At 39.4% G+C, this 27,148-nt stretch overlaps 1 protein-coding gene across 1 annotated transcript in view; it reads left to right on the forward strand.

The window, feature by feature from the left end:
* Positions 1-11,042: 11,042 nt before the first annotated feature.
* The window catches only part of LOC109913664 (protein PALS2-like), a 118,869-nt gene continuing 102,763 nt past the window's right edge, over positions 11,043-27,148 (forward strand). The window contains exons 1-4 of the mRNA XM_020513204.2: positions 11,043-11,161; positions 15,375-15,527; positions 23,224-23,376; positions 25,976-26,203. Of these exons, the coding sequence (XP_020368793.1) occupies positions 11,045-11,161; positions 15,375-15,527; positions 23,224-23,376; positions 25,976-26,203 (651 nt within the window). The 5' untranslated portion in view covers positions 11,043-11,044. The remainder of the gene's footprint in view (positions 11,162-15,374; positions 15,528-23,223; positions 23,377-25,975; positions 26,204-27,148) is intronic.

Here is a 27,148-nt window from a genome sequence, read left to right on the forward strand (position 1 = left end):
ATTGAGTAAAAAAAAATACTTTTCAAGGGTGGGTTTAATTTGCAAACGTCAATGATTTAACAACTCAAAAGATAAGTACAATTAACTCCAGATGGGCAGTAATTGCAACTGCTTATCTTCCTACCACTCCCAAAGAGAGTTCTGATAAAAGGTCATCAACCTGGAATGTCAGTGTGGAGCTGGAGGAACTCAACAGGCCAGACAGCATCAGAGGAGCAGGCAGGCTGACATTTCGGGTCTAGGCCCAAAACGTCAGCCTTCCTGCTCCTCTGATGCTGCTTGGCCTGCTGTGTTCATCCAGCTCTACACCTTGTTATCTCAGAGTCTCCAGCATCTGCAGTTCCTACTATCTCGGGAGAGAACTGTTGCTTTTTTAGTTGCATCTCTTATTTTTGATGCATTGTATGATCTTATCACTGCTTAAATATTATCCAGCAACAAATTTATCCACCCCTCACTCACCATTAAATATTAAATGGGGCATGCACACTTCCTCACTATCCTTATTAGAATTCTATCAATAGGCATGAGCCAGGCTCTAGTTAATTTACACATCCTCCTTAAAGATCCCCTGCTGATATTTCACTGGATTTCAGGGTTATTCAAATAGCCTATAATTGGTACCCATTTTACAAGGTTCCTTTTTGCTTAAATAATTCATTTTGTTCCAGTGTCAATTACTTTACTTGCTGTTGTGGATTCCACCCACACATGCAATTGTCCTCCATTTGAAGTTAAAGTCTCAGTCTGACAGAACAGCTCATTACCATTGTTAACGCACACCCAATTCACCTAAATATTTTTGTTCTTTGATTCCCTCCTCGATACAAATCACATCCCCCTACTGGATCAGCAGAGTTGGGGGAGAGTAAAGAGATGGCAGACCAATTAACTACGTAATAAAAACCGAAAGAACTGAGGATGCTATAAATCAGGAACACAAAGTTGCTGGAAAAACTCAGCAGGTCTGGCAGCATCTGTGAAGGAAAGAACAGTTAACGTTTTGGGTTCAGTGACCCTTCCTCTGAACTCGGGCTCACCAGACCCGAAAAGTTGTCTTTTTTTTCCTTCCCAGATGCTGCCAGACCTGCTGAGCTTTTCCAGCAATTTTGTTTGCGTGCAATTAAATACATATTTTGGTTCTGCTTTAACAAAGGAGGATATAAATAACATTCCAGAATATTGGGGAGAACAGTCTAGTGAGAGGGAGGGATGGAAGGTAATCAGATTCAGCCAAAAAATGGTGTTCAGGAAATTATTGGGATGAAAGACCAATAAATAACCAGGGCTTAAATGATCTGCATCCCAGAGTTACTTAGTGGCCCTAAAAATAATGGAAGTAGTGGTGGGCATCTTTCAAGATGCTACAGACTCTAACAGTTTCTACATATTGGGCAGATTATTAATGCAACCTCACTATTTTAAAAAGGCTGTAGAGATAAAATAGGAAGTTATAGACTAGTTTACCTGACGTTAGGAGTTGGGAAAATGCTAGAGTCCATTTATTTTTAAAAAATGATTCAGTGGCAGAGCACTTAGAAAATGGTGACAGGATTGGACAGCATCAGCATGGATTTACGAAAGGGAAGTCATGCTTGGCAAATGTACTGGAGTTTAAAGTTTTCGAGAAGATTTGCAGCTTGGGTTGTAGATGAGGTTGTAGACTTGCTTGCAAGCCGGTGGATTTGGTTGCAAATGTTTCATCACCCTGCTTGGTAATGTCGTCAGTGTGCCTCCGGTGAAGTGTCGGTGTTCTGTCCTCCTTGTTATTTATATGCCTCGGTTTGCTGGGGTGGTTATTATAACTTGCGGTTTTGTTTCTCAGTGAATTAGACCCTGTGCACATGCCAGTGTGTTTGTTGGTGGAGTTCCGGTTGGAATATCAGGCCTCCAGGAATTCCCTGGTGTATCTCTGTTTGGCTTGTGCGATTATGGATATCTTGCCCCAGTCAAATTTGTGTCCGTCGTTGTCAGTGTGTAGTGAGACAAATGAGAATTGGTCATGAATCTTGATGGCTAGTTGGTGTTCATGAATCTTTATTGTCAATTTTCTCTTAGTTTGGCCAATGTAGTGTTTCTCACAGTCCTTGCATGATATTTTGTATATTACCCCAGTTTTGCCGATTTTCTTTTTTCTTTTTTTTGGGTATGGAATCCTTTTACGTTCATCAGTAGCTGTCAGAGGGTGGTTGTCTGTTTGTGGGCTACTCTGATACCTAGGGGTCTGAGTAGTCTTGTGGTCACCTCTGAAATGTCCTTGATGTACGGTAGGGTGATAAGTGATTCTGGTCGTGTTGTGTCTTCCCTGTTGTGGTCTGTCTTGGAGGTAGTGGCAGATTGTGCTTTTTGGGTATCCATTCCTTTTGAAGAATCCGTACAAGTGATCCTGTTCTGCTTTGCGTAGTTCTGGGTTGCTGCACTGTGTTGTGGCTCGTTTAAGTAGTGTCCAGGGAAAGAAGTTGTCCTTGAATCTATATATACATGTATTCAAACTATGGCAGATGAAGTTTAATGTGGGTAAATGTGAGGTTAGCCACTTTGGTAGTAAAAACAGGCAAACTATTATCTGGTGATGAACTAGGAAAGGGGGAGGTGCAATGAGACTGGTTATCCTTGTACAGCAATCGCTGAATGTAAGCATACAGATGCAGCAGGTGTTGAAGAAGGGAAATGGTTTGTTGGCCTTCATATCGAGAGGATTCAGGTACAGGGGCAGGGGATGTCTTGCTGCACCTGTACAGGGCATTAGTGACACCACACCTGCAGTTTTGGTCTGTCTTCATCTGAGTAAGAATGTTTGTCTGGTTATGGAAGGAGTACATCAAATGTTTACTAGACTGATGTATGAAGAAAGACTGGATTGGTTAGGAATTTACTCACTGAAATTCAGAGCAATGAGATATGAGAAACCTATAAAATTCTAACAGGACTAGACAGGGTAAATGTAGGAAGGATGTTCCTAATGAATAGGGAGATCAGAGTCACAGCTCACAATAGCAAGTGCATTGGTCATTTGGGTCTGAGATCAAAAGTTTCTTCACCCAGAGAGTGGTGATCCTGTGGAATTCTCTGCCGCAGCAAGTAGTTGTGGCTAAGACATTGAATGTTTTCAGAGTTTGATTTCTTTAGCTCTAAGAACTATACCTAAGGGTATGGGGAGAAAGCTAAAACCAAGGAATAAGTTGAGTAATCGGCCTTGATACTGAATAGCAGAGCAGGCTTAATGGACTGAATGGCCTACTCCTTCAGTTTTCTGTGTTTCCAATGTTTCCATATGTGGTTCTGTGGGGATAGGCCATTTTCCAATAAACAAGGAGCAACCATACGTTACACAGTGCCTTTTTTAGGACATCTGCTGTCCTAATGCTCTTTAGTCAATGATGAAAATGGACCAGCCTTAAAGATCTGGGTTCAAGTCCCACCTGCTCTGGAGGTGTGTAATAATATCTCTGAACAGGTTGGTTAGAAAATATCTATAAACAGTCTGGCTGTTCATGCAGGACAGAGGCTAAGAATTCTGTGGCAGTAATTCGCCACCTGATTCTCCACTGCCTACCCACCTTATCTAAGGCGTAAGCCAGGACTCTGATAGAATGCTCTCCGCTTGTGAAGACGAATGCAACTCCAAGGATACTCCAGAAGCACGACACTATTCAGGATAAACTGTTTGCTTGATTGTCACCCCATCCACCATCTTTGGCATTCGCTCCCTACACCAATACATGCTGGCTGAAGAGTCCACCGAGTGAAAATTTCATAGTTGGAATTCTCCAACTCTCCTTCACCAACATCTTCCAAACTCATGACATCTGCAACCTGGAAGGACAAGAGCAACACATTCTAGGAAAGGCGGTGGCATAGTGGTGACACCTCTGGACTAGTAATCCAAAATCCCAGACTAATGATCTTTGGATATGTATTTGAATCACACCATAGACAGCAAAATTTGAATTCACTAAAAATCTTGAATGAAAAGTTAGCTTAAAGATGACCATGAAACCACTGTTGATTGTCATTTAAAAAATCGTCTGGTTCCTTAAATGTTCTTTTTCAGGAAGGAAAATCTCTAATTCCAACCTGGTGGTCTACCTACATGTGACTCCAGGCCAACAGCAATGTGGTTGACTCCCCTTTTTGGGCAATTAAAGATGGGCAATAAATACTGGCCTATCCAGTGACATCCACATCTCGTGTTCGAATAAATACCACGAGATCACCACAGCCTGCAAGTTCCTCTTAAAAGTCGCATCATCCTGATTTGGAATGACATTGCCATTCCTTCACTGTCACTGAGGTCAAAATCCTTGGATGCTCTTCCCAACACCACTTCAGTGGACCTTTGCCAGTTGAGCTGCAATGATTCAAGAACAGCACCTTCTCAGGAGCAGTTAGTAATAGTCAGCAAATGTTGATTTTTATCTGCTACGTTCATATCATGTAGATGCATAAAACATTCCTGGTCTTTCACCATCCTTTTTTCATCTGCCTAGGGCTCTGCACACCTCTCTTTCCCACCTCCCCTGCCCCTCCCCCCCCGCCCCAATCCCCAAATGAATTTCAGTCCAATCCACGGAGTCATGTTTTCTTCAATTTAGCTGCTTTGTTTTTCTTCCATAATATTAGTCACGAGCCATGTCATTTTGATCTGATGAGAAAAGCAAAGTTCCCATTTTAGGTGTAAATAATGCCTAACGTTTCAAATGCAACCCTTTTTACAATTTGGAAATCTGCTGTAGATTTAGACACTGTGTCCCAACTTAATTTCTTTTACTGTCTTATTTGTAATGATGCTAAATCACTTTTGTTTAGGAGCGCACATTGTACAGTTTAGACATCAGTTATTGCATTGCAGATGGCAACAATAAAGATTGAGTCATTTTAATTGCATACTATGGAGCATGAGTAATACACATGCACAGGAAGAACTTGAACTCACCCTGGTGATCAGAGAGATTTTATGTGTGCAACCATTAATGAGAGGTATTTTGCAGCCTTAATTTAGAAATGAACTTCGGTTGGACAGACTCTGTATTTTTACAAGTTGTTTTCAGTGTTGCTGGATCTGGTGTAGTTCATTATGAAATTTAAATGCTTCCTTTAATGAAATATTGCATTTTTCAGAAAATTAGTGGAGGTAGGATTATAAGAATTTCAATTTTAAGTTTTATATTGAAACAGTGTCTTAGTGTGAGGGTGGTGGGGTCTTGTTAACTAGGATGAGCAAATATTTCCACAGATAAGTGTTTGCTTTCCATTTGAGAGGGAATAAAGTCCAATATACTGGTGCAGTTTAGGTCAGCTGTTGTTCCCAGGATGAGGTCTTGGGGATAGGACTTGAGAACTAATGCCAAAACCACTCTTTTGACCATTATTGTGATTTTGTATGCTGTAGGCATTTCGTGTCTGTAAGTTTCATTTTCATTATCATTTAATGTTTCTTTGTCCTCCTCTTGCTTTCTTTCTAGTGTTATTTACAGAAAAAAGTACAATTGATTCCAAGCGTAAAGAAGCACTTAATTTGGGTTGATACAATGGCTTGAGCCCAGTAAATAAATGAAGACTAAAGGATTTGATATATGATGTAATTAGAATCCTCTATATGGCTGATTAATGAAATGCTTTAGTTCTTTCTCTTTCCCACCTTGTCACTTGCTAATAAGTTCATAACTAATAGATTCATTCTGATTTTCAGGGGCTGCAGGATATTGCATATCCAAAATTATAAGAGATGGATATTCTGTGTCAATGTTTTGTGATGGCCCCAGTCTACAGTTATCAATATGTAAAACATGTCAGCATGTTAACCTTTTTTAAAAGATTGCTGTTGTGGTGCTGTTTTCATTGCTTACATAATATGCAGTGCTTCAAACAGCACGTGATAGCAACTAAGGATTTTTTTTCCAAAATAACTGACATCACCCTAAACACACAACCTACACACCAGTGAGGACACCGATAATGTGTTTCTATTTGCATCATGATGAAGGGGGAGTATTTTAATGAAGCAGTTAGTGCCCTTTACCGCATCTCAGATCTCACAATTGGCAGTGTTTGTTACAATAGCATCCATGATATTTTCCCCATTTATAGCTCTTGATCATATGCGGTCTTGAGCTGGAGATACCCACGTCCATTTACAATAAGTGTTAAGCTCCGTGACTGGCTTTTTCTAACTTAGTTGAGTGTTCCTTTTTGACAGTTTTCAAACCTTTCTCTCATCTGCAGCTTCTATACCTTGCCACCCCCAATGCAGTCTGTCTCGCTCTCCTTGCAGCATCCCTCTTGTCCCCTCCCAGCCCTTTGCAGTTTCTCTATCATCTCCACCCCCCCGCAGCCTGCCAGCCAGCCCACCCAAAGGCACCTCCTGTCACCACCACTTGTCCTGGGTAGGAAGGCTGCTTCTGGCCTGAGCATAATGCCTTTTAATTCCTGGACCTTGGCTACTGGGTTTGGCTTGAACACTCCCCAGTGACTCTTGTGCTCTCTGTCTCTGTGCCAGCACTGACTGACTGCTCACTGATCTTCCAGTCAGAGGTTGTTTCTCCCCTGTATTTTCCGTTCGAGGCAGGCATGGAGGAAACCAACCAGTGATTGAAGATAACAAGGTGTAGAGCTGGATGAACACAGCAGGCCGAGCAGGAAGGCTGACATTTCGGGCCTAGACCCTCCTTCAGAAATGGGGGAGGGGAAGGGGGTTCTGAAGTAAATAGGAAGAGAGGGGGAGGCGGATAGAGGAGAAGATAGGTGGGGAGGAGACAGACAGGTCGAAGAGGCGGGGATGGAGCCAGCAAAGGTGAGTGTAGGTGGGAAGTTAGAGGGGATAGGTCAGTCCAGGGAGGATGGACAGGTCAAGGGGGCGGGATGAGATTAGTAGGTGGAGATGGGGGTGGGGCTTGAGGTGGGAGGAGGGGATAGATGGGAGGAAGGACAAGTTAGGGAGGTGGGGACGAGCTGGACTGGTTTTGGGATGCGGTAGGGGGAGGGGAGATTTTGAAACTTGTGAAGTCCACATTGATACCATTGGGCTGCAGGGTTCCCAAGCGGAATATGAGTTGCTGTTCCTGCAACCTTCGGGTGGCATCGTTGTGGCACTGCAGGAAGCCCAGGATGGACATGTCGTCTGAGGAATGGGATGGGGAGTTGAAATGGGTCGCGACTGGGAGGTGCAGTTGTTTAGTGCAAACCGAGCGTAGGTGTTCTGCAAAGCGGTCCCCAAGCCTCCACTTGGTTTCCCCGATGTAGAGGAGGCCACAACGCGTACAGCGGATGCAGTATACCACATTAGCAGATGTGCAGGTGAACATCTGCTTGATGTGGAAAGTCGTCTTGGGGCCTGGGATGGGAGTGAGGGGGGAGGTGTAGGGGCAGGTGTAGCACTTCCTGCGGCTGCAGGGAAAAGTGGTGGGGCTGGAGGGGAGTGTGGAGCGGACAAGGGAGTCACGGAGAGAGTGGTCTCTCCGGAAAGCAGATAAGGGTGGGGAGGGAAAAATGTCTTTGGTGGGGTCAGATTGCAGATGGTGGAAGTGTCGGAGGATGATGCATTGGATCCGGAGGTTGGTGGGGTGGTACGTGAGGACAAGGGGGATTCTGTCTTGATTGTTATTGCAGGGAGTGGGTGTGAGGGATAAGTTGCGGGAAATGCGGGAGACACGGTTGAGGGCGTTCTCGACCACTGAGTGGGGGGGAGGTTGCAGTCCTTGAAAAGCGAGACATCTGAGATGTTCGGGAGTGGAATGCCTCATCCTGGGAGCAGATGCGGCGGAGGCGAAGGAATTGGCAATAGGGGATGGCATTTTTGCAGGAAGGTGGGTAGGAGGAGGTGTATTTTAGGTAGCTGTGGGAGTTGGTGGGCTTGAAATGGATATCGGTTTCCAGGTGGTTGCCAGAGATGGGGAGAAAGAGGTATCAGAGAGCAATTCCTTGTCGTCTCCTTCCAAGGTCATTTGAGAATGACCATACTCTGGTGTCTCCTGTGAGTGACTTTCCAGGGCACTTCAGGGAGTTGTGTGCTTGGATTTACCCACTGCACACCATGTAATTTGACATGATTGATCGTATTGGAAGTGATTTTAAGCCAGTTTTGAGATTTTTGGCTCGTTTGCACTTTTTGAAGAGTTAACGTTACCCCTAATGTAGAAGATATGAAATTGCATTTCTATCCTTTTCCCAACCACTGACATTTTGATCACACAATTTGTTTTCATGTCAGAAGTGCTGTCTGAAATAAGCAGAAGCCTCTTTACTGCATGCAGATTGGTCCTAATGTAAATGATATCATTAGGATGTTGTTGCAATTATAACGCAGAATTAAAAATACGAGAGCTGGCTCTACTTAAAACCCCAGTGGAATTGCATGCTAGCTGCCCCTCTGCCTGTTCTGCTAATGTCCCTTGCCTAGTGAGTCATCATTTAGAAAGAGAGGAAGAGTTGGTGAGTAGCTTTTTAAAGTGGTGGGGGGGCAGGGGCGCGGCACTGGTGCATATTCTTCATGCATGGTTTTGAGATTATAAAGTGGCAGTTTACAAGGAAGACATGATGGTGCTCAATGGAAATGTGAAATAAGAGCATTTAGCAGAGGAGAGCAGTGATCAGCATTTGTTACCAGGTGAAGAGAGAATGCTGCTGGAGCCTCTGAAGGCAGTAAGCAGTAGGTGTATGTGCAATTACGTGAATAAGCTGATTTGATACACTGTCCTCTTGTGTTTGGAGAAACAGTGGTGCGGGGAAGGGAAGTGTTCAGAGTATTTAGTTCCAGATGAGAGTGCTTGCGCATACTGGGTAATCCGCTTTTGTTGTCTCAAACTTTATTTTTCCAGTGCCCAATAGCTGCTAACTGTAGTGCATGCTGATTATCAGAAATTTAAGGTGGCTAATTGCCTCACTGTTTGAATTCCAATACCATCATGAAAAACTGCATGATTTGAAATTTGCACAATGGCTTAATGTGCCATTTACTGTAGTAAGTTGCTCGTTTCCAACTTTCTTCATATCGTACCGGAGTTAATGATGAAGAGGAACCCAGCCTGATGTACTTTCCTTAAAAATACGTTTTATTTTATTTTGAGACACTGGTCCGGATAGATATGTAGCAGTGTAATTGGCACACAAGACTTTGCTTTTTGAAAAAAATGCTATTTTCCTTTCTTTTTTGTAGCATCAAATGGGTGCAAGTCTTTGATGTGCATGTTGTCAAGGTACAGTTGCTTAATGTACTTGTTTACGACTCGTGATGGTGGCTGCATGCAATGCTAGGGGTAATTCTCCAAGTCTCCAAAAATGTAGCACCAAGTCTAGGGGAACACTCAAACTTAGTGAATCCAGTATAACCCTCCTAAGCAAGAGTTTTGTTAGGCTCATGACTATCTGATCTTGTCAATGCTTTTATTTTAACTTTTAGTTTATGGGATTTAGGATGCCCTTGCATTGTGAATAACCCAACATAAATGCAAGCTTTCCTGTTAATTTCAGAAATTATGTATTGACTTTATTGTGGGTTACAAAACAGTGAGGCTCTGCTTATGGAGTGACATTGTGTTGAGGAAGAGGATGAAAATGTCTGTAATTTCATCAATTTTTGTTATTCTGTACAAATTATTCAAATTTGGAGATATTACCAAACTAGGAGCGGCAGTAGGTTTGATTTAGATAGGTTCAAGTTATTAAATTGGGCTAAATATTTAAGAGGAGAAAGAAAGCAGATGAACCTTTCAGCAGACCTATAGGTTATATCCTGGATAAAAGATATTGATTATGACTTTTGAAAGTAAACGTTGAGTGTCCCATCAGTGTACATAGATTCTTTTCTCAGTGTATTCTTTTCTCAGCGTATACTTTTCTGGAATTTCATAGCTTTTATGACTCTTGGTATGTTTAATTTGAGTTTCCTCCTTGATTGAATAGTGGCCGCCAAATAGTATTTCAAATTTGGTGAATGACAACTAGGATTATGCGCTAATATCATAATTTTTCTTCATTAGTCATGTAGCCAGGAATCTGAAATGTTTGTGCCACATTTGCTTCCATATAGTGGAAGTATTACAAGTAATGTGTTATTTGAGTTATTGGTAATTCATCCAGGCAGGACCAGAGATTGACTAGAACAGAATTCAGAGACCGCTAAACCAGCTGATTATTGCATCTAATGAATGTGCCCTTATGGTGGGTTTAAAAAAAAAATCGTTGATCTCGTAATAGTGTGCTTTAAGATGATGGATGGGTGGTTAGTTTGGGGGAGGGTGTGGGGGGGATTGTGATGTCGCAGAAAGGAGAAAATGAATTGTGAAGGAACTTTTATATTCTCAGTCAAGGCTTGCTGTTTGTGGCATTAAAATGTCCTCTCATATCCCTTCCCTTTCCACGAAGAATAATTAATGCAAGTCAATTTTTGACACTAAAAATACAATAATGCAGCCTACTGAAATTAATTAATATAGGCACTTTAAGCACACATTCAAATTATTCTAAAGTTCAAATGAAGGAACTTCATTAAGAAGGGTGAACCATATCCTCATCTGTTTATAATTGAAGACTTTACCCTGAATTTCTCTTCGCTGGCTAAGGCATTGCCACAATCAGTCAACTTTCCTTTTGTTTTGTACTATAATGTATTGAGATCGTTTGTTTGAAATTTGATAATCTTGTGTTGTCCCAAAGAGTGCACGACAGAAAGCTTTGATATTTACTTTCTCCTCTCCTTTACCACCTGCCTGTTTTGTACTAGGGCTTTCTGTCCAATGCAGAATGCTGAATGTGTTGCTTGATATTTATGTTGCTCATGTTTCCATTTGTATATTGATAATGTGCAAAACTTTGCACTTGTGCTGAACCTGTGAAGGTAGTTATAGAAGTTGTCGGAAAATAATTATATTTTGGGAATCTCTTTATGTTCCTCCATAACTGGAATCTGTTTTAATTTTTTTCAGTAGTCTGCCATCAACTGATGAAACCTCATGTCTGTATAAAATAGTCTGACTATAAATTATAGTGTTTAAGGTTGTGATTAGCAACTTCACTATATTTCATTTGCTTTTATATCTCAGCAGCAATGCAGCAGGTATTGGACAACCTCCATGAGTTGCCCGGCTCTACGGGAGCTAAGGAGATAGACCTCATCTTCCTCAAAGGAATAATGGAGAGTCCTATTGTCAGATCTCTTGCCAAGGTACTGTACTTGCAGTTCTTAGAAATGCTTTAACCCTCATTACTGTGTTTCATAAAGACTCATTCGTGATGGACATTAATTTCATCAATCTTTTTGGTATAAAATGTGTGCTGAGGTGTTTCACAGATGATGGAAAATTTGACAGGAAAACAAAGTAGAAGCGATCTAAGGCTTTCTTAGTTTTTTCAATCTATTGTTTTTTTGAAGAAGAAATTTGGGGGACAAATACATAAATAGGTTTTGCTGCAGCCAATGGATGAGTTTGCAAGTGGTTGGTGTGAATGAATGGAACACTTAGGGGTTATAAGGAGGATTAAAGAACATGGACTAACGCCATCAATGGCTTTAAGGATGAAGATAATTTTCTTTTTTATATTATTCATTTTAGGGATGTGAGTGTTGCTGATGAGGCTGGCATTTATTGCCTATCTCTACTTGCCCTCAACTGGTGGTGGGCTGCTTCTTGAGTATGTCTGAGTGGTTTGCTTGTCTGCTTGAGAGGTCAGTGAAGAATCTGTCACATTGCAGTGGATCTGGAATCCTGTAAAGGCCAGTCCAGGTAAAGACAGTAGACTTCTTTTCCCTAAAGGGCTCTTGTGAATCAGGTGGGTTTTTACAAAAAAATGCTGGTCGTTCCGCAGTCGCCAATACTGATAGCTTTTTAATATTCCAGATGTAGGTAATTAATTGAATTTAAATTTCCAATTGTATTGGTGGGGTTTGAACTTTTTTTTCTCCAAATCATTTGGTCCAAACCTTTGGGTTACTAATTCTGTAACACAGCCACTCTGCTATCATTCCTATGTTGGAAAATAATGTGGCCCAGCAAAGCCAGGTTGATGGCAGCCTGAATGGGACTCACCATTGGGTAAGTGACTTGAATTTTGGGCAGGTTGGATTTAGAGGGTGACTGGAAAGAGCGGTGCTGAAGTAGCCCTTCCATAAATGCCGAGGTTTGAGGCAGGTGATGGCCTGGGATGAAATTAGGCGGTGTTTGATAAAGAGGTTGAGATTTGAAGGATGGCCTTTGGTAGTCAGAGTTTGATCTTTTATCTAATATTGCAATAAATGATAAATGTGGAAGTTGTATTTGCAATTTGCACAGGATTGGCAACGCATCCTTAAATTTTGGAAAGAAAAATCAAAGCAATTGCTTCAAGATACTGAGGATCTGAAAGTGTAGTGCATTGACCTTCCAAAGCATGAATTGTTTACTGGAATACTGCAATGGACAGATACTTTGACAATTTACCATAAAAATGACAATTATTTCATCTATTTTAGGATTACATTGGGAAATAATAACTCCCTCTCATATAATGCTAGTTTCATGTTAAAACAGCATTATTATATTGATTTCAATTCCTTTGATATTGATTTGAAAATGCTAATGTTAGTGATGTCTCTGGTACAGTGCTGAGTAGATGATGCCGTGAAATTGTGCTACCTGTAATTGGTTGGTGGGGGTGGGCACATGATTGTAATTAATTTTTTTAAAAGTATATAATTTAAAAGTATATATGAATTACATCTACATTTCACCTCTCCAGACCTATCAAACGTTTGGGTTTACCCTCCCCACCACTTATATCCCTGAGTTCCTTGAATCTTCTCTGCTGTTTTGAATTCCATATCCTGCTAATGTCATGTACTTTGTCCACATCTTGTTTTAAACTCAGAAATAACTATTTAGGTGGATCAACTCATGATCAAGGCTGTTTATATATGTTTCTTGAATGTGTAAAATTTTATCCCCTGAAAAATCTTTTTGAAGAATGATGAAGAAGAAAAATTGGATCATCATTCATTTATGAACCAGTGACCCAGATGCATTGTATGTACAGAATGCCAGGCTGATCTGAAAGTCTGCCACTAAAATTCAGTGTTATTCAAATTAATGTTCAACTAATTATCATTTAAACATAATTCCACCTAACATAAGAGTTTTGTCTTGCTATGGTCTGGGGCTACCATATGAATAACACATTCTCAGTCTCATGAGTCCCTGCCACGACATGGCCTTACAAGTCCTGATTTTTTTTAAAACAGACAAAAACTTAAGGGCTAGTTTTCCACGATGTCAAAGTGCATGTCCCTGATAGCAGTGTGCAACTGCAACCTTCCAAGTGCAAATGCTTAAATACAAGCATAATTACAACATTTTTTAGATGTAAACATTAAGCATGTTGTATTTGACTTCTATGCTTCCTTCTGCTCTGTGTACATGTAAATTTAGGCTAATTGCCTAATTAGAAAATTGACATAGCATTAGTACAGACATTACATCCCAAGTTTACTAGTTATTTAAGAAGGCACACACCTTTGTGAAAGTATGACATTAGCACTGTTCGTTCATTTACAAATGTAAAGGTCTTTTGATCAAATATCATGTGTTTTGTGTTGATGGAATGAAAGAATGATTTGCCTTGCATTTAATCTGATGGTTTGACTGTTAATTAGAATTAAAATGTTTTTAAATTTAAGTTGTATTGTAAAATCAAACAATATATTGTACAATATAATATTGTAATGATACAAGGAGGATTCATTTTTAAATTCTTCACTGAACTATAGAAATTGAATTTAAAGTCTAAGAATGAGCTACAGGTTTTCCAGCAGATATTTGACAAGTCATTTTTACAGTTCAAAATGGATATAGTCATGTGCTTTGTGAAAAAGTAAGCACTAACAAAGGACATTAGATTGTAATAATTTTTCTGAATACAGACATTTTTTTGGAAGGTGTTTTCTTTAAACATGTTTCTGAAGTATCGTATGTCCAGGAAGCTGAAATTGTTAAATTTTGTGTCAAGCAATTAATCCATCCTCCTGTCACTCCCTTTAACGTTTAAGTGAAGTATAGCCTAACTTAACATCTTTTTAATACTGAAAGTTGTGCGTAATATTAGTCCAGAATGGCATTATTGACATTAAATAATTTCATTAACTTGTGCAGAAATGTCTTGCGTTATTTACATGGAAATGTCTGGTTAACACAGACATTTAATTGCAAATCTGAATAGGGCATCTTATTAGTCTGGTATTGTATCAAGTAAGCTATAAGTGATAGAAATGCATATTCTGCTTGTGGATAGAAAATGGCAAAAATGGAAAGGAATTTGGAAGGGGAAAAGACGAAGACTTCAGTTCAAAATATTTAACTGGCATCTCATCGTGATTTAAAAGTTATTCGTTCAGAACTGATTTAATAAAAGCGGACAGCAATAAAATCCATTTTTGGAACAGTACTTGGGGAGCTTTATCTCTTGCCTTTGTACTTCCAAATCTGGGAGGTTTTTTTCTACAATTCTTTTCCAAGATGAGAAATATTCTCCATCAAACATTGCCAAAATTTGGATGTATGAAAGAATGGCCATTGGGACATTCAGTTATCTGCTATTGGTTAAATTGATGCATATCTTTGTATTCAGCCATGACATGTTTAGCCTATCATCTTTAAGTAATGAGAATACCATGTTGAGCATGCTGAATATGAAACATTTTTTGATTCTCAATTATTTTAGATAAATTAAAATGTGAAGTTTTAAGTTTAAATTAAACATAGCATAATAGATTTTGCTGATTCGTTCTGGATGTGATGCTTATTAACTATTTCACCTATTGCTCATTTAAAAATTTTTTTAAACTTCAAAAATATACTTAAAATAAAAAAAACTTAAAATAAAAAAAACATAGTCACTAAAGCAATTTAGTTTGGTACAGTAGCATATGAAGAAAACAAACAAATATTGGACTTTGACTCTACCCAACAAACAAAACCAACGTCTCCAGAGCAGTTAGTGATGAGCATTCGTAGAATCCCTACTGTGTGGAAACAAGCCCTTCGGCCCAACAAATCCACACCGAACCTCAAACATCCCACCCAGACCCATCCACCTAATCTACACCTCCCTGAACACTATGAGCAATTTAGCATGGCCAATCCGCCTAAGCTGCACATCTTTGGACTGTGGGGGGAAACCGGAGCACCTGGAGGAAACCCACGCAGACATGGGGAGAACGTGCAAACTCCACACAGACAATCGCCCGAGGCTGGAATCGAACCTGGGTCCCTGGCGCTGTGAGGCAACAGTGCTGCCCTCTTTGTTTGCCTGTACTGTGTATTACCTACAGGCAGATTACCTAGAGGGTATAGAAATGGTGATATGATGCTGTGAAAAGTTATATGTATTAATGTGTTTGTCTGTTGTAGGCTCATGAGAGACTTGAAGAAACCAAACTGGAAGCTGTGAGAGAGAATAATGTAGACCTTGTGAAGCAAATTCTTGAAGACATCAGTTGCATAGTCAATCACAATGAGACTGCTACAGAGCTGACCAAAATTCTGAAGGAGCCACACTTTCAGGTATAAGCTGCAGTTGTACAGTTTTTCCTTTGAGTTTGTGATACGCACAAAATAGACAAATAGTAAACTTTCTATTGACAAATGTTAATTGGAAACTAAAGGCTGCATGGAAAGATCAGTTTATATTTTAATGCAGTTTAGATATTTGGAGGTTCTTGTTTTATAATTTTAAGTATTTTGGTAGAATTTTTCATAGTTAAAGCAGAGGCTTGGTGCGGAATGAATCCATTAGACATAAATTGTCGTGAAGCTATGAATGTATTTAGTTAATATGTTCAATTACTTTAAATAAAAATTGGCCAAGATTCTGCGTTTTGTTTGTTAGACTGTGGACATGTTCCAATCTTGGTTTTTCTTTTCAATCCCTTTAATTTCTTCAGTTTGGTTTATATTACGTTTTTTTTAATCAATATTTATATCTTCTTTGTCAAAATCTATTAGAAGACAATTGCTAGCTTCCCCCTCTGAAACATTTGATCATGTGGACAGCATCTTGTTAGCCTCTAACTTATCAATTTTTGCAGAACAAGCTGAAATGAAAAAAAAACGTTAACTCAGTGTTGTTTCTGTATTGGATTACTCAACTTTTAGGCCCCTCGCTATCACTCGCTCTCTTGCGTGCTCCCTTCCCCCAACCTCCCTTGTCTCTGTCTCTGTCTCTGTCTCTGTCTCTGGCACTCCGTGCTTGGGCATGAGCATATCTATCTTCTCTGTAAGGTGTCATTAACTAAGAATAATTGAGAAAGAAGAGCATTAATTTTGATACTTCAGCTTAAAATATTTCTCAGTGTGTAATTGGCTTTATAATTAGTAAACTTCCATACAACCCAAAACTAGAAGATAACCTCGGAGATATCAAGAACTGCAGATGCTGGAATCAGAGTCAATACGGTGTGGAGCTGGAGGAACACAGCAGGTCTGACAGCATCAAAGATATAGGAGAGTTGACATTTTGGGCCTAGACCCTCCTTCAGGACCTGTTTTTCGAAGTTGTCTAAGATAGCTAAATCTTCCAGTAATTAGCTCACACTGAATCTGTAGAAAGACTATTGAATGGCTGTAGAATTTTTTGCTTTTTGCATAATGTTTCAGATGCTGTTGAGGCATAATTTTAGAATAATACACTGCATGCTGTTGCAAGGAGATTTGATGAACGTAAATTTCTTTTGTGGATCTGGGCAAATGTTTAAGAGGAATTTACTACTTAAACATATTGCACAAATTTGAATTGTTTGCAAATTAATTTGAGCTTATCATTATTGAATGCTGCTAACTTGTAGCATAAAATAACTTAACATTCCTATCAACAATCGATCTTGTGTTTACTCCTTTTTAATAGTAGCAATACAGCATTAACTTAACAGAAACAGGAAACCACCAAAAATGATGTATTAATGGTATATATTTATTTGGCTAATGTCACAAAAATATCTGAAATTTTAACAAAAACTGAAATGGCTGGAAAAGCTCAGCCGGCAAGGCAGTAGCTGTGGAGAGAAATCAGAGTTAACGTTTCAGGTCAAGTTCTGAGGAAGGGCCACTCAACCCGAAACATTAACTCTGACTTCTCTCCCCAGATGCTGCCAGACCTGTTGAACTTTTCCAGCAGTTTCTGTTCTTGTTTCTGATTTACAGCATCTGCAGTTCTTTTGGTTTTTATCTGAAATTTTAAATTGTGATAGCATTTTAAATAGGCTAAATGTCACATTTTTAAGGTTTTGTCTAAAATCATTCACAAGTATGCATTTGGTCTGTAGCCTTGCTTTGAGTTGGATGATCACACTTGTCATTTTCCAAATAGCTACGATCTGAATCTAGTTTTAGAGTCCTCTGATCCGTAGGGGAGTGAGCAATTCCATGATGACTAATCTGTTTGTAGGATTTAGAGACCAGTATTTGAAACACAAGTTATTTATTTTACAATTAAATTATAACTTTGTATTACCTAAGATGTATAAACATGGTGCTGCCTCTAAATCTTATAAATCTATTTTGTTTATCAGCACCTCTGTGTAAAGCTCCTATTGATGAGACATCTGTCTAAAAGATTTTAGTTGAGTAATCTTTATAATCCTCTACTGTCACCATTACTGTGCCATGAAAACATAATAAAGCTGTTTTATTTAGAGCTGTAACCTAGTTTTTATTCTCATCAAACATTTCATATTTTAAGAGACTGAGCAGAGCTAATGATTTGTGTTGTATTCTTTTCTTACAAGATTATGTATGCTATCTTTCAAACTGTTTTGAATGCGGGAGATGATCATGGTGTTCTTGTTGCTGTAGCTTGGTCAAATGTCCTGTTCCTGACACATGGCCGTGCGAGTTTAAATTTACATTTGAATTTTTGATACAGTATGTCTGGTGTGCATTTTTTTTGAACTCTACGAAACAAATTACAATAATGTTGAGTGTGTATTGTTCATTTTGAACAATTTTTAAATAGCTATGATCCTTTAGGTTTTTCTAATCAAAATTGGATTAAGAAGCTAATGGAGGTGATTTAATTTTCACTGAAGCAGATCTGAGCTCCCTATTGTTATTGACTGCATTTGCAGTGGGATGTAGCTTTTTTGTTTGATTTCCATTTAGCAGTAAACATTACAAAAAGGTAGTATGAAAAATATGGTTATGTCTGGTGTGCCTAATCATTTACACCCCAATGTTGGAAATGTTAAACTGGATTGAGTTTGCTTTTTATATTTAAAAAAAAAACCTTCCTTATGTTCTACTTTTCACAGAATTAGTTTAAGGAAAGTGCATTTTGTCTCTGACTGGGATCTAATTTTCATCTAATTGAGAATTTCAAATGTGATCCTGATATGACAAAATATTGGAAAGTCTGAAATTGTTGACTTTTCTTTTGAATTAAGACTTCACTTTTAATTCCCAGTGGATGAAGTACAAAGCAACTGGTTTCCTGTTTCTCTGACACCGTCACCTCCAGGCTGTCTTGGCCAACAGAGCAAGTTCCATTTGAGATGGATTATAAGCTCTAAAATTGTTTGCTGTCAGCATCCTTTTCTTTAAGTTTTAGTATCGATACATTTAACATTTGCCTCATGCATTTCTTTAGTATTTTAAACAAGAACAAGCAGCAAAGTAGCAAACATCTCCATTAAAAATTCTCTTATGACCTGAGAACGCATTGTTTGGACATTAGAGAGAAAGTGCCCAATTTATTTTGCAAGCATTAAAGTTACTGGGTGGAAACGTCAAGATATTTGTATGTAAATTGCTGATGCTGTCATCTGACAGGTGCTACTTCAAGTAGAGAACATGGCTTTATATGATTTTACCCCTTGGTTGTTTTTGTGGTTTGACATATATTGATTCAATCCCTAAAATGAGCACTAAATAAAATCACGTTTGGCATTGGACACGATTTGGTAAAGCAACACATTTCTTTTTTGCATGTAAAGTCTTTTGTTTTGCAGTGAGGCTATTTGTCTTAACTGCCCCTTGTGGTAGCAGGTACCACATTCTTGCCACTAAATAAGGCAAGTATAAGTTGAATTATTTTAGATGACCAAAACACCTCTGATTCTAAATAGATATTTTAGGAATTAAATTTATACCTTTAATATTCAAGACAATATTGGTAGCTTTTTTTCTGATGAAGGGTCTAGGCCCAAAATGTCAGCCTTTCTGCTCCTATGATGCTGCTTGGCCTGCTGTGTTCATCCAGCCCTGCACCTTGTTGTCTCGGATTCTCCAGCATCTGCAGTTCCTACTATCTCCGATTCAATTGTAGCTAAAAGTTCCCTTTGCTTTCAATCAAATTATGCATGAGCAGTTTGACTGTAGTCACAGTTGATCAAATTGCTGCTTTGGTCTTGTTCCCATTCCTGTTATCTATGAGGGTTGGCACTGTTCATTCTTGTGTTAAAGGTTTTATACCTTGAGTGAGATGTACTAGAATATTGCTTTAAAAGGAGTCATGCTCATCAGTGAGTACACATTGTCTAACTGCTTTGAAACACTGACTTTTTCCTCTGGTATTCTTTGTGGTTCCACCACCATCGTTTGGAATCCTTTTGTGTATCTTGCCAGAAAGGGTGCCTGTATGTCTCAAACCTGTAACTTTAGGAATTTGCTTATCAGCAGTTTCATCCTTCGATAAACAGATCGCCAGGTTGGTTGACTTCCTATCCCCACAAAATACATAAACTGTGCTGATCGTAGATTGTTGTCACCTCTGATGTCAGGTCTCTTCACAAGGTCTGCAGAATTCTTTTAGTCAAGTAGCACGCCCATCCCTTGGCCAATTGGATTTGATCATGCTACTTCTCTACACTGTCCAAGTATAGAAGTTTCTTCTGAATTCCCTATTGGATTAATTAGTAGCAATCTTACATTAATGACCCCAAGCTTTGATCTCTCTCAAATGGAAACATCTTCACTACATCTAACCCTTTCTTAAGTATAAAGACCGGAATAATCCTTGATCTTCTCTTTTCTCGAGGACATGAGTTGCAGTCAGCTCAGTTTTTCCGATGGATATAATTTCTCAGTTCTGATATCATTCCGGTAAATATTTTTGGTATGTTCTGCAGTATTTCTATAGCTTGTTTAAGTTTCCAAAGCGCACAGGAGCACAGTCAGCATTGCATGACCTTGGCCTCAGGTTTAGAAATCTGCCCTCTCATATTCTTAGTTGACCAATGGCTGTGTTGACACATTTTATGGGTGTAGATGAATTTTGTCGTCCACGTCTGCCTTTGCAGAGAGGAACTACCCTAAGATTTGGAAAATGGCCCAAGTTTTCCAAGATCTCGCTGTTGATCTTAATTGATGGGAAATGTTGTGCTGTGGAAGCTGTTTGGAAGGGGAGCATAGTTTAATGGGAAAGGCCCATCTTTACAAACATCATTTGTATTCTGAAGCTCTAAGATGGAGGTTTAAGTAGATTTTTATTTGGATTGAAAGCTACATAGGTTTGAGCAGTTTCCCAGTTCTGTAGATTATCTCCATCCCTGTGGGGAATGCTGGAGATGTATTGCAGCAAATAAAGTAGAGGAGAGATTTGGTGCCATGATGCAGCCTTGGTTTTCCCCCCCGGTCTTCGCTGAGCTGGAGTCTGGAGGTTCCGTTAGTGAGGATCCTGTCTTGCATGTTATTGTGGTGTAAGTAGAGAATGGTGATACGTTTCTGAAGGTGGCCAAATTTTAGGATAATGTATCCTATCTTTTGATGTTGACAAACTACAAGCCCCTCACAAGCTGTAGTTGAACTACCTTTCCTGCCATCTGATTTGGGGGATTTTCTCAAAGCAGGATTGGTCCTTCTCTAGTGCTTTGACATGTCTGCCATAGTTGTCCATGTCTCTAGCCTGAAACCAGACTGAGTAAATTGGAACTCTGTGGCTGCTGACTCGTTGCAGACACTGGCTTGTGATCAACTGGAAAGGAGAAGGCTCCAAACTCCAGAGACTTTATTGTGAAAGTGCAGAGAGAAAAATCAAGGTGTTGGAGGGAGCACACTAACCTTCAAACAGCCCATTTGCTCAACTCTTCAAGCACACATTGGATCAGGTATCTCAGAACCTGTTGAACCAGATGGAAACAAATCATCCTCAATCCTAAAAACTTGCCTTCATGGTAATCCATTATATAAAATGAAAACAAAAGTTGTATATAAAACTCTATGGGTAGTCTCATCAGTGTTAAATAGATATGTAACATATCTTTGTTTCCCACTTCTATCTCTCTAGCAGAGCTTGGTTTACTTTTTATTAATTAACCTGCTTTCCTGCATTTAGTGGTTTTGTAGATTTGAGTATCCACATCTCACCACCACTTTTATTTAGACCCTTATTTTCCAGGAAATATCTGAACGCATGTTCCAAGCAAATTTGCCACCTCATCTCACCCTTCTCATTGAAGCTCATTTGCCCTGTTCTGCAAGTTCTTTGATTTCGCTTGTATTTTGTTACAGACCTCCTATATTAACTGTGCATCCTAGGATTGATCAAATTAAGGCCTGAATCTTTTGATCAGTGGAAAGATTCACCCAGCCTGACAAGACTCTGCATTTCTTCAGGATCTTCTGATTTCAGTTGTCAGATATTCTGTGCAGAATCTTTTCGGGAGTATCCCCCTAGAGAAGGAGTGTCAGGGGATGACAGGAAACACTTCCTTTTTATGGCATGAGTCAGTTGGGTCAAGGTATTTTGTTTGGAGCTCTTGTCAGGCTGGAGCCTTGGGATGGTGGTTGTTGGGGGAAGAGAGATTCGAGGGTGTGATAGAGGTCAGTTGTGGAAGTAATTAAGTGTTATATATTATTTGTCTAATGTTTCCACTGTCTGAGTAAGTACCATGGATCAGCCCCAAGTTTCAGTTATGTGCTAGAGGGTCCTTGAGAGCAGAGTAATTGCCCATTGAAGTTTTACCTTTCTGGTCAATTTCCATATAGACCTTTACAACGGGGCTTCCACAGACCTTCAGTCTACTACTGAGTTCCTATCTTTAACCCCTACACTATTATTTTGTTTTTTCAGCCATCTTGGTATTCATTTTGCTGATTGTCCTCTGACTCCAAATGTTCTAAATGTAGTCATGAGCCTATTATCCAGCATCTTTACTGAATATTATTTGGAAATCCACGCAGCTTATTCGCCTAAAGTATTTGTGGGTGTTTTCTACAGTTAACAGCTGTACTTAATGTAAGCTATTGCTTTAATGCCCATTGCATCTGTCTGTGACCTTTTGTTTTAACAGGTTTACTCCATCATGTTGATTGTATAACCAAAAGCTTGTTAAATTTGCAAGTCATCCGCAGTACCATGGTGGAGCTTTGTGAAAGTTGAGGTGGAGGTGGTGGTGACAAGGAGAAGGAAAAGGGGGTAGGCTCATAAGTGTTCTGAGGATCCAGATTGTCATCCTACAAAGAGTGCCCTTGGAATCTATCAGCTTGCAAATGTTGATTTACTTCAGGCTTTAATGGAGCAATAGTAGTCTGTGTCCTTGTTTCCTGACAATTCCTCTGCTCTCATTTGCAAATGACCAATCTTTTAGGCAGTATGCTTATTTCATTATGTAAATTGTGATCCTAGGAATTTTGCGTCTGAATATTGTGGCCATCTCTTTGCAGCTATGGGCAGCAGGTCAGCATATTTCTACTGTTTGAATGCCCAAAAGTCAATAGACTCTGTGCATTTGATATATTTTGGTATTGATTTGGAGATTTCTGATTAACAGAAGGATGTCCGAGTTACATTCATGTTGCCATCCTTCCTCATTGCTTTGCTTTGTTTCCAGTTTTTCCAAATCACAACTGTCTTTAACCATCAAACTAAAGTCATTGATACATGTACTGAACTTTGAACCAGAATTGCCATTTAAATGAAGAAAAATCTGGAAAACCATTTTTGCTTTGGAAAGTGGGCTATTTGTTAGTTGATAAAGACTAGCCTGGAGCAGCTTGTGGTATGGCTGCATGCCATATGTTTAAAAGGAGCATAGTGTTGGAGAGAACTATTGAGAATATTGGGGAGCAGAGGCTGATATGAAGTGAATCTAATATTTGAGTGGTCACTTATGGACATGTTGCATTAATTGATAAGATTAGATTATCAACTGAGGTTTATGATGTGGTCACAATTGGAACGTTTCTCGTGAAATGTGTGGATGTTATTGAGTATCTTAGATTCTGCACTAATGTTTAGGAAATAATGCTTTATTCATGATGTTTGCAGTCACTTTTGGAAGTCCATGATTTGGTTGCATCAAAGTGTTATGAAACACCACCCTCAAGTCCCAGTCTGCTAAATGAAATCTTGAACAACCAGACAGCATCAGGAGATGCTGTTCGCATGATTGGAATTCAGAAGAAGGCCACAGAGCCTTTGGTAAGTACTTAACTTTTATTTCTGAGTTCATTTATTAATTTTGGGTGTTTGCTTATACCCAAGTTGAACTTTAATGTAGTGGTGTAATAAAGGTTCTGCAGTCTCAGTCTCTTTATTGCACCAATCCTAGAACTGTTACTCAGACAGCTCCCTGTTCCTGAATGTTTGTGGATCTGAATGGGGCAACATCAGGAATAATGTTGAGTTGTAATCTGAACCTGGGAGTAGATGGGCTAGACATCCTATAATGCTACAAGTATTTAGGCTACTAATTTTAAAGAAGGAAAACCTTTAAAGGTGAAACCGCTTTTTAAATTTCCTTTTCCTAACAACATCTTCCTCCCTTCCTGTATTGCTGGATTCTACCTGTACAGATGCCAATCGTTGAGGTACCTCCTGCCTATATGCCTTTTTTGACATGAACTGAACTATAAGACTACCTAACTGTTCACCTCTGGCCTTGTGTGATAATCATCCATTTACCTGTATATTTCAAGCAAGGTGTGTTAGATAGTCAGGAATACTATAGATTTAACCCTCTATTACAGATACAGAGCCAATTATAGTGTTCCTACTACTGTTCAAACTGAGACCAACTGACTCAATGAAAGGAAACATACCTGGAATCAATGTTATCCATGTGATTCCCAGTATTTATTGATCATAGAATCCCTACATTTTGGGCCAAATGGCCTGCTTCCATCAAGTCCACACTGAACCTCTGAAGAGCAGTTTACCCAGACCTACCACCCTGCCCAATCATCCTGCATTTCCCATGGGTAACCCACCTAGCCTATGTATCGCTGGACACTGAGGTAATTTAGTATGGCCAATCCACCTAGCCTGCACATCTTTGGACTGTGGGAGGAAACTGGAGCACCCAGAGGAAACCCATGCAGACATGGGGAGAATGTGCAAACTCGACACCGACAGTTGCCCAATGGTGGAATCGTACCCAGGTCCCTGGCCCAATGAGGCAGAAGTGCTAACCACCGAGCCAACGTACTGCCCTAAGTTATACATACATACATCTAATAGCATAATGAAGGTTACAAATCTGTAGGAAAGTACTCCACTGTTTTAAGCTTTTGGACTAATATGTACCCTCTTTCTTTTGCTACAGTGAATTTACTGTGATACCTTCAGACTAGAATTGCTTGCAATATATCGGCTTCATAAAGTCGTTGTTAAGATTATTCCTGAACCGTTTAGTAGAAGAGGAAAGAGTCCTCCCTTTCTGGGCTTTTTAAAATTGTTGAGAATGTATTTTCAAAAATGCAGGTGACAAAACTTTCAAAGGTTTGTGAACTGAGAAAGATGGACTTAAGTGGATGGAAATTGGTGGAATTGGAGTTCATGTGGCAGATGAAGTTTAATGCAGGGAAGACTTAAGACAAAAGCAACGAAATTGTGATGAACCTTGTATAAACCTCTGGTTTGGCCTGACCTGGAATGTTATGTCCATTTCTGAGCTTCAAACTAAGGGAAGGATGTGAAACCATTAGAGAGGTTGCAGGAAAGATGTATAAGAATGGTTCCAGGGACGAGAGTCTTTAGTTACATTGGTAGATTGGAGAAGCTGGGGTTGTTTTCCTGTCAAGAAGCTATAGAAAAGATTTGATAGAGGTGATCTAGGCATGTTGGTAGGGATAAACGCTTTCTACTGACAGAAGATAGAGAAGGCAAAGGGCATCGATTTTAAAAGCAGAAGTAGATACGTTCTTGATAAGGGCTGAAGGTTTACTGGGATAGGCAGGAATGTGGAGTAATCAGAACAGCCAATACCTTTATTGAATGACCGAGCACACTCAGGACGCAGATCTGACCTACTTTGGCTCTGAATTTGTCTGTTTGTATGTACTTGAGATTGGTGAACAAATTTCTTTTCAAAGTGAAGTGTTTAGGATATGAATGCAATGTCTTTTGAGTATGACAAAGCAGATTCAACTGTAGTTTACAAAGGGAATTAGTTTTAAATGCTTGAGAGAATTTTGTGGGGCAATGAGGAAAGGGTTGGGAAATGGGCCCGTTTAAGTTGCTCTTGCAGAGAGCAGGCATAGACACGACGGGCTGAATGTCCTTCTTTCTGTAAACATTCTACAGTGCTATTCCATGAACTTGTAATCCTAACTGTAACAAAAGAAAACTACAAAGATTTGCATTGAACTGGATAGTGAGTGTGACATTTAGTCTTTCTCTGAAATGTCTAGACACACTTACAAATTCCAAAGAGTTGGCTTTCTGTCTGAAGTGGTTTCAAGGCAAACTTTTAAAACCAAGAACTAAATGGAGAGTGAACATTTTTTGTGAAGACAACTCTGTTCTAATATGGAATCTGTCACCATTCCCTTGTACAATGAATATGTTTTGTAGCAAAATCATTTTCGTAATTGTGCAGAGAGAAAAGTCAGCCTTTTTCTATGGAGATGGACAAAAGCATTTTTTGCTATTACTGTTATTTGTCGCTTAAATTTGCAACATTTTGGGAAAGAGGGAAATGCTTACTGTTTCCTTGCTTAAATGGCTGCAATTTTCTGGCTTTGGGAAAGCAAAAACCTTGCAAAAAACATCAACTATCATTTTTTTCCCCCCTCTGTAGGGCCTTACCTTTAGGGTAGAGAACAATGAGCTGGTAATCGCAAGGATTCTCCATGGCGGTATGATTGACCGGCAAGGTCTTCTCCATGTAGGTGACATCATTAAAGAAGTAAATGGCAGAGAAGTCGGGTCTGACCCAAAAGCACTGCAGGATATATTAAGGGATTGCAGTGGTGGCATCACATTCAAGATCTTGCCCAGCTACAAAGAAACTCCTATGCCCCTCCAGGTATGAGAGATCGCAGAAGTGCTGATTAGGAAATATTTAACAAAATTGCATCACTAGAATTTGTATTCAAAGAAACCAGTTTAATTGCTATATAATAAATTAAGTCATTGAAAATGTACATCTTAAGAAGAAAAAGTATTTTCCTATTGAGCATTGGATTGTATGTTTGTTTGATTCTAGAATGTGTTGCATGTTGTGCATCCTGTTGCTATTGGGTGTTCAGTATTTGAACAACAATGTAATTATTACTTTTCATTATGCTGAAATTCAGAAATAATCAACCACTCCTAAAATGAATGGTTGAATCATCTGATGGATTATTTAACTGAAGAGATGAAATTACTTTGATTCGGTCAGGAAATGAATTGGAAGTTGCTGGTTATTTGGATGGCAAGTTAACAGACTGGTGGAATAGCTGATGCACTGAGATGGCTTTGGGAAGTTTTGAATCTGAAGCAATTTTAATGTGATCCTAAACTTTAGGATGCAAATACAGTATGCAAGCCCAAACTGACCATCAAGCAAAGGAACACTCCCCGCTCTTGGAGAGTCTTGCTTTGCTTACTAGTGGCAGATCCTGCCACCAGATGCATGCCCTATATTCGTGGAATGTATAAATCCAATGCATACTCTTTTATATATAATCCAAGTTTAGGATTTACTTTGTGACTTAACCTACAGATTTAAGTGAGGATCTGTTAGTTGGTGCTGCATTAAAAATTGTATGGAACATGAGAACTAGGGCTACCAAAATAGTTTAGGGATAAGACTTCGAATTATAAATCATAATACACTACCCTTTAAAAGCTAAATAAAAACCAAAAGAACTGCGGATGCTGTAAATCAGGAACAAAAACAAAGTTGCTGGAAAAGCTCAGCAGGTCTGGGAGCATCTGTGGAGGAGAAAACAGAGTTAACGTTTCGGGTCCCGTGACCCTTCCTCAG

Source organism: Rhincodon typus, chromosome 2, assembly GCF_021869965.1.
Source record: "Rhincodon typus isolate 14 chromosome 2, sRhiTyp1.1, whole genome shotgun sequence".
In the NCBI taxonomy this organism is placed as follows: domain Eukaryota; kingdom Metazoa; phylum Chordata; class Chondrichthyes; order Orectolobiformes; family Rhincodontidae; genus Rhincodon; species Rhincodon typus.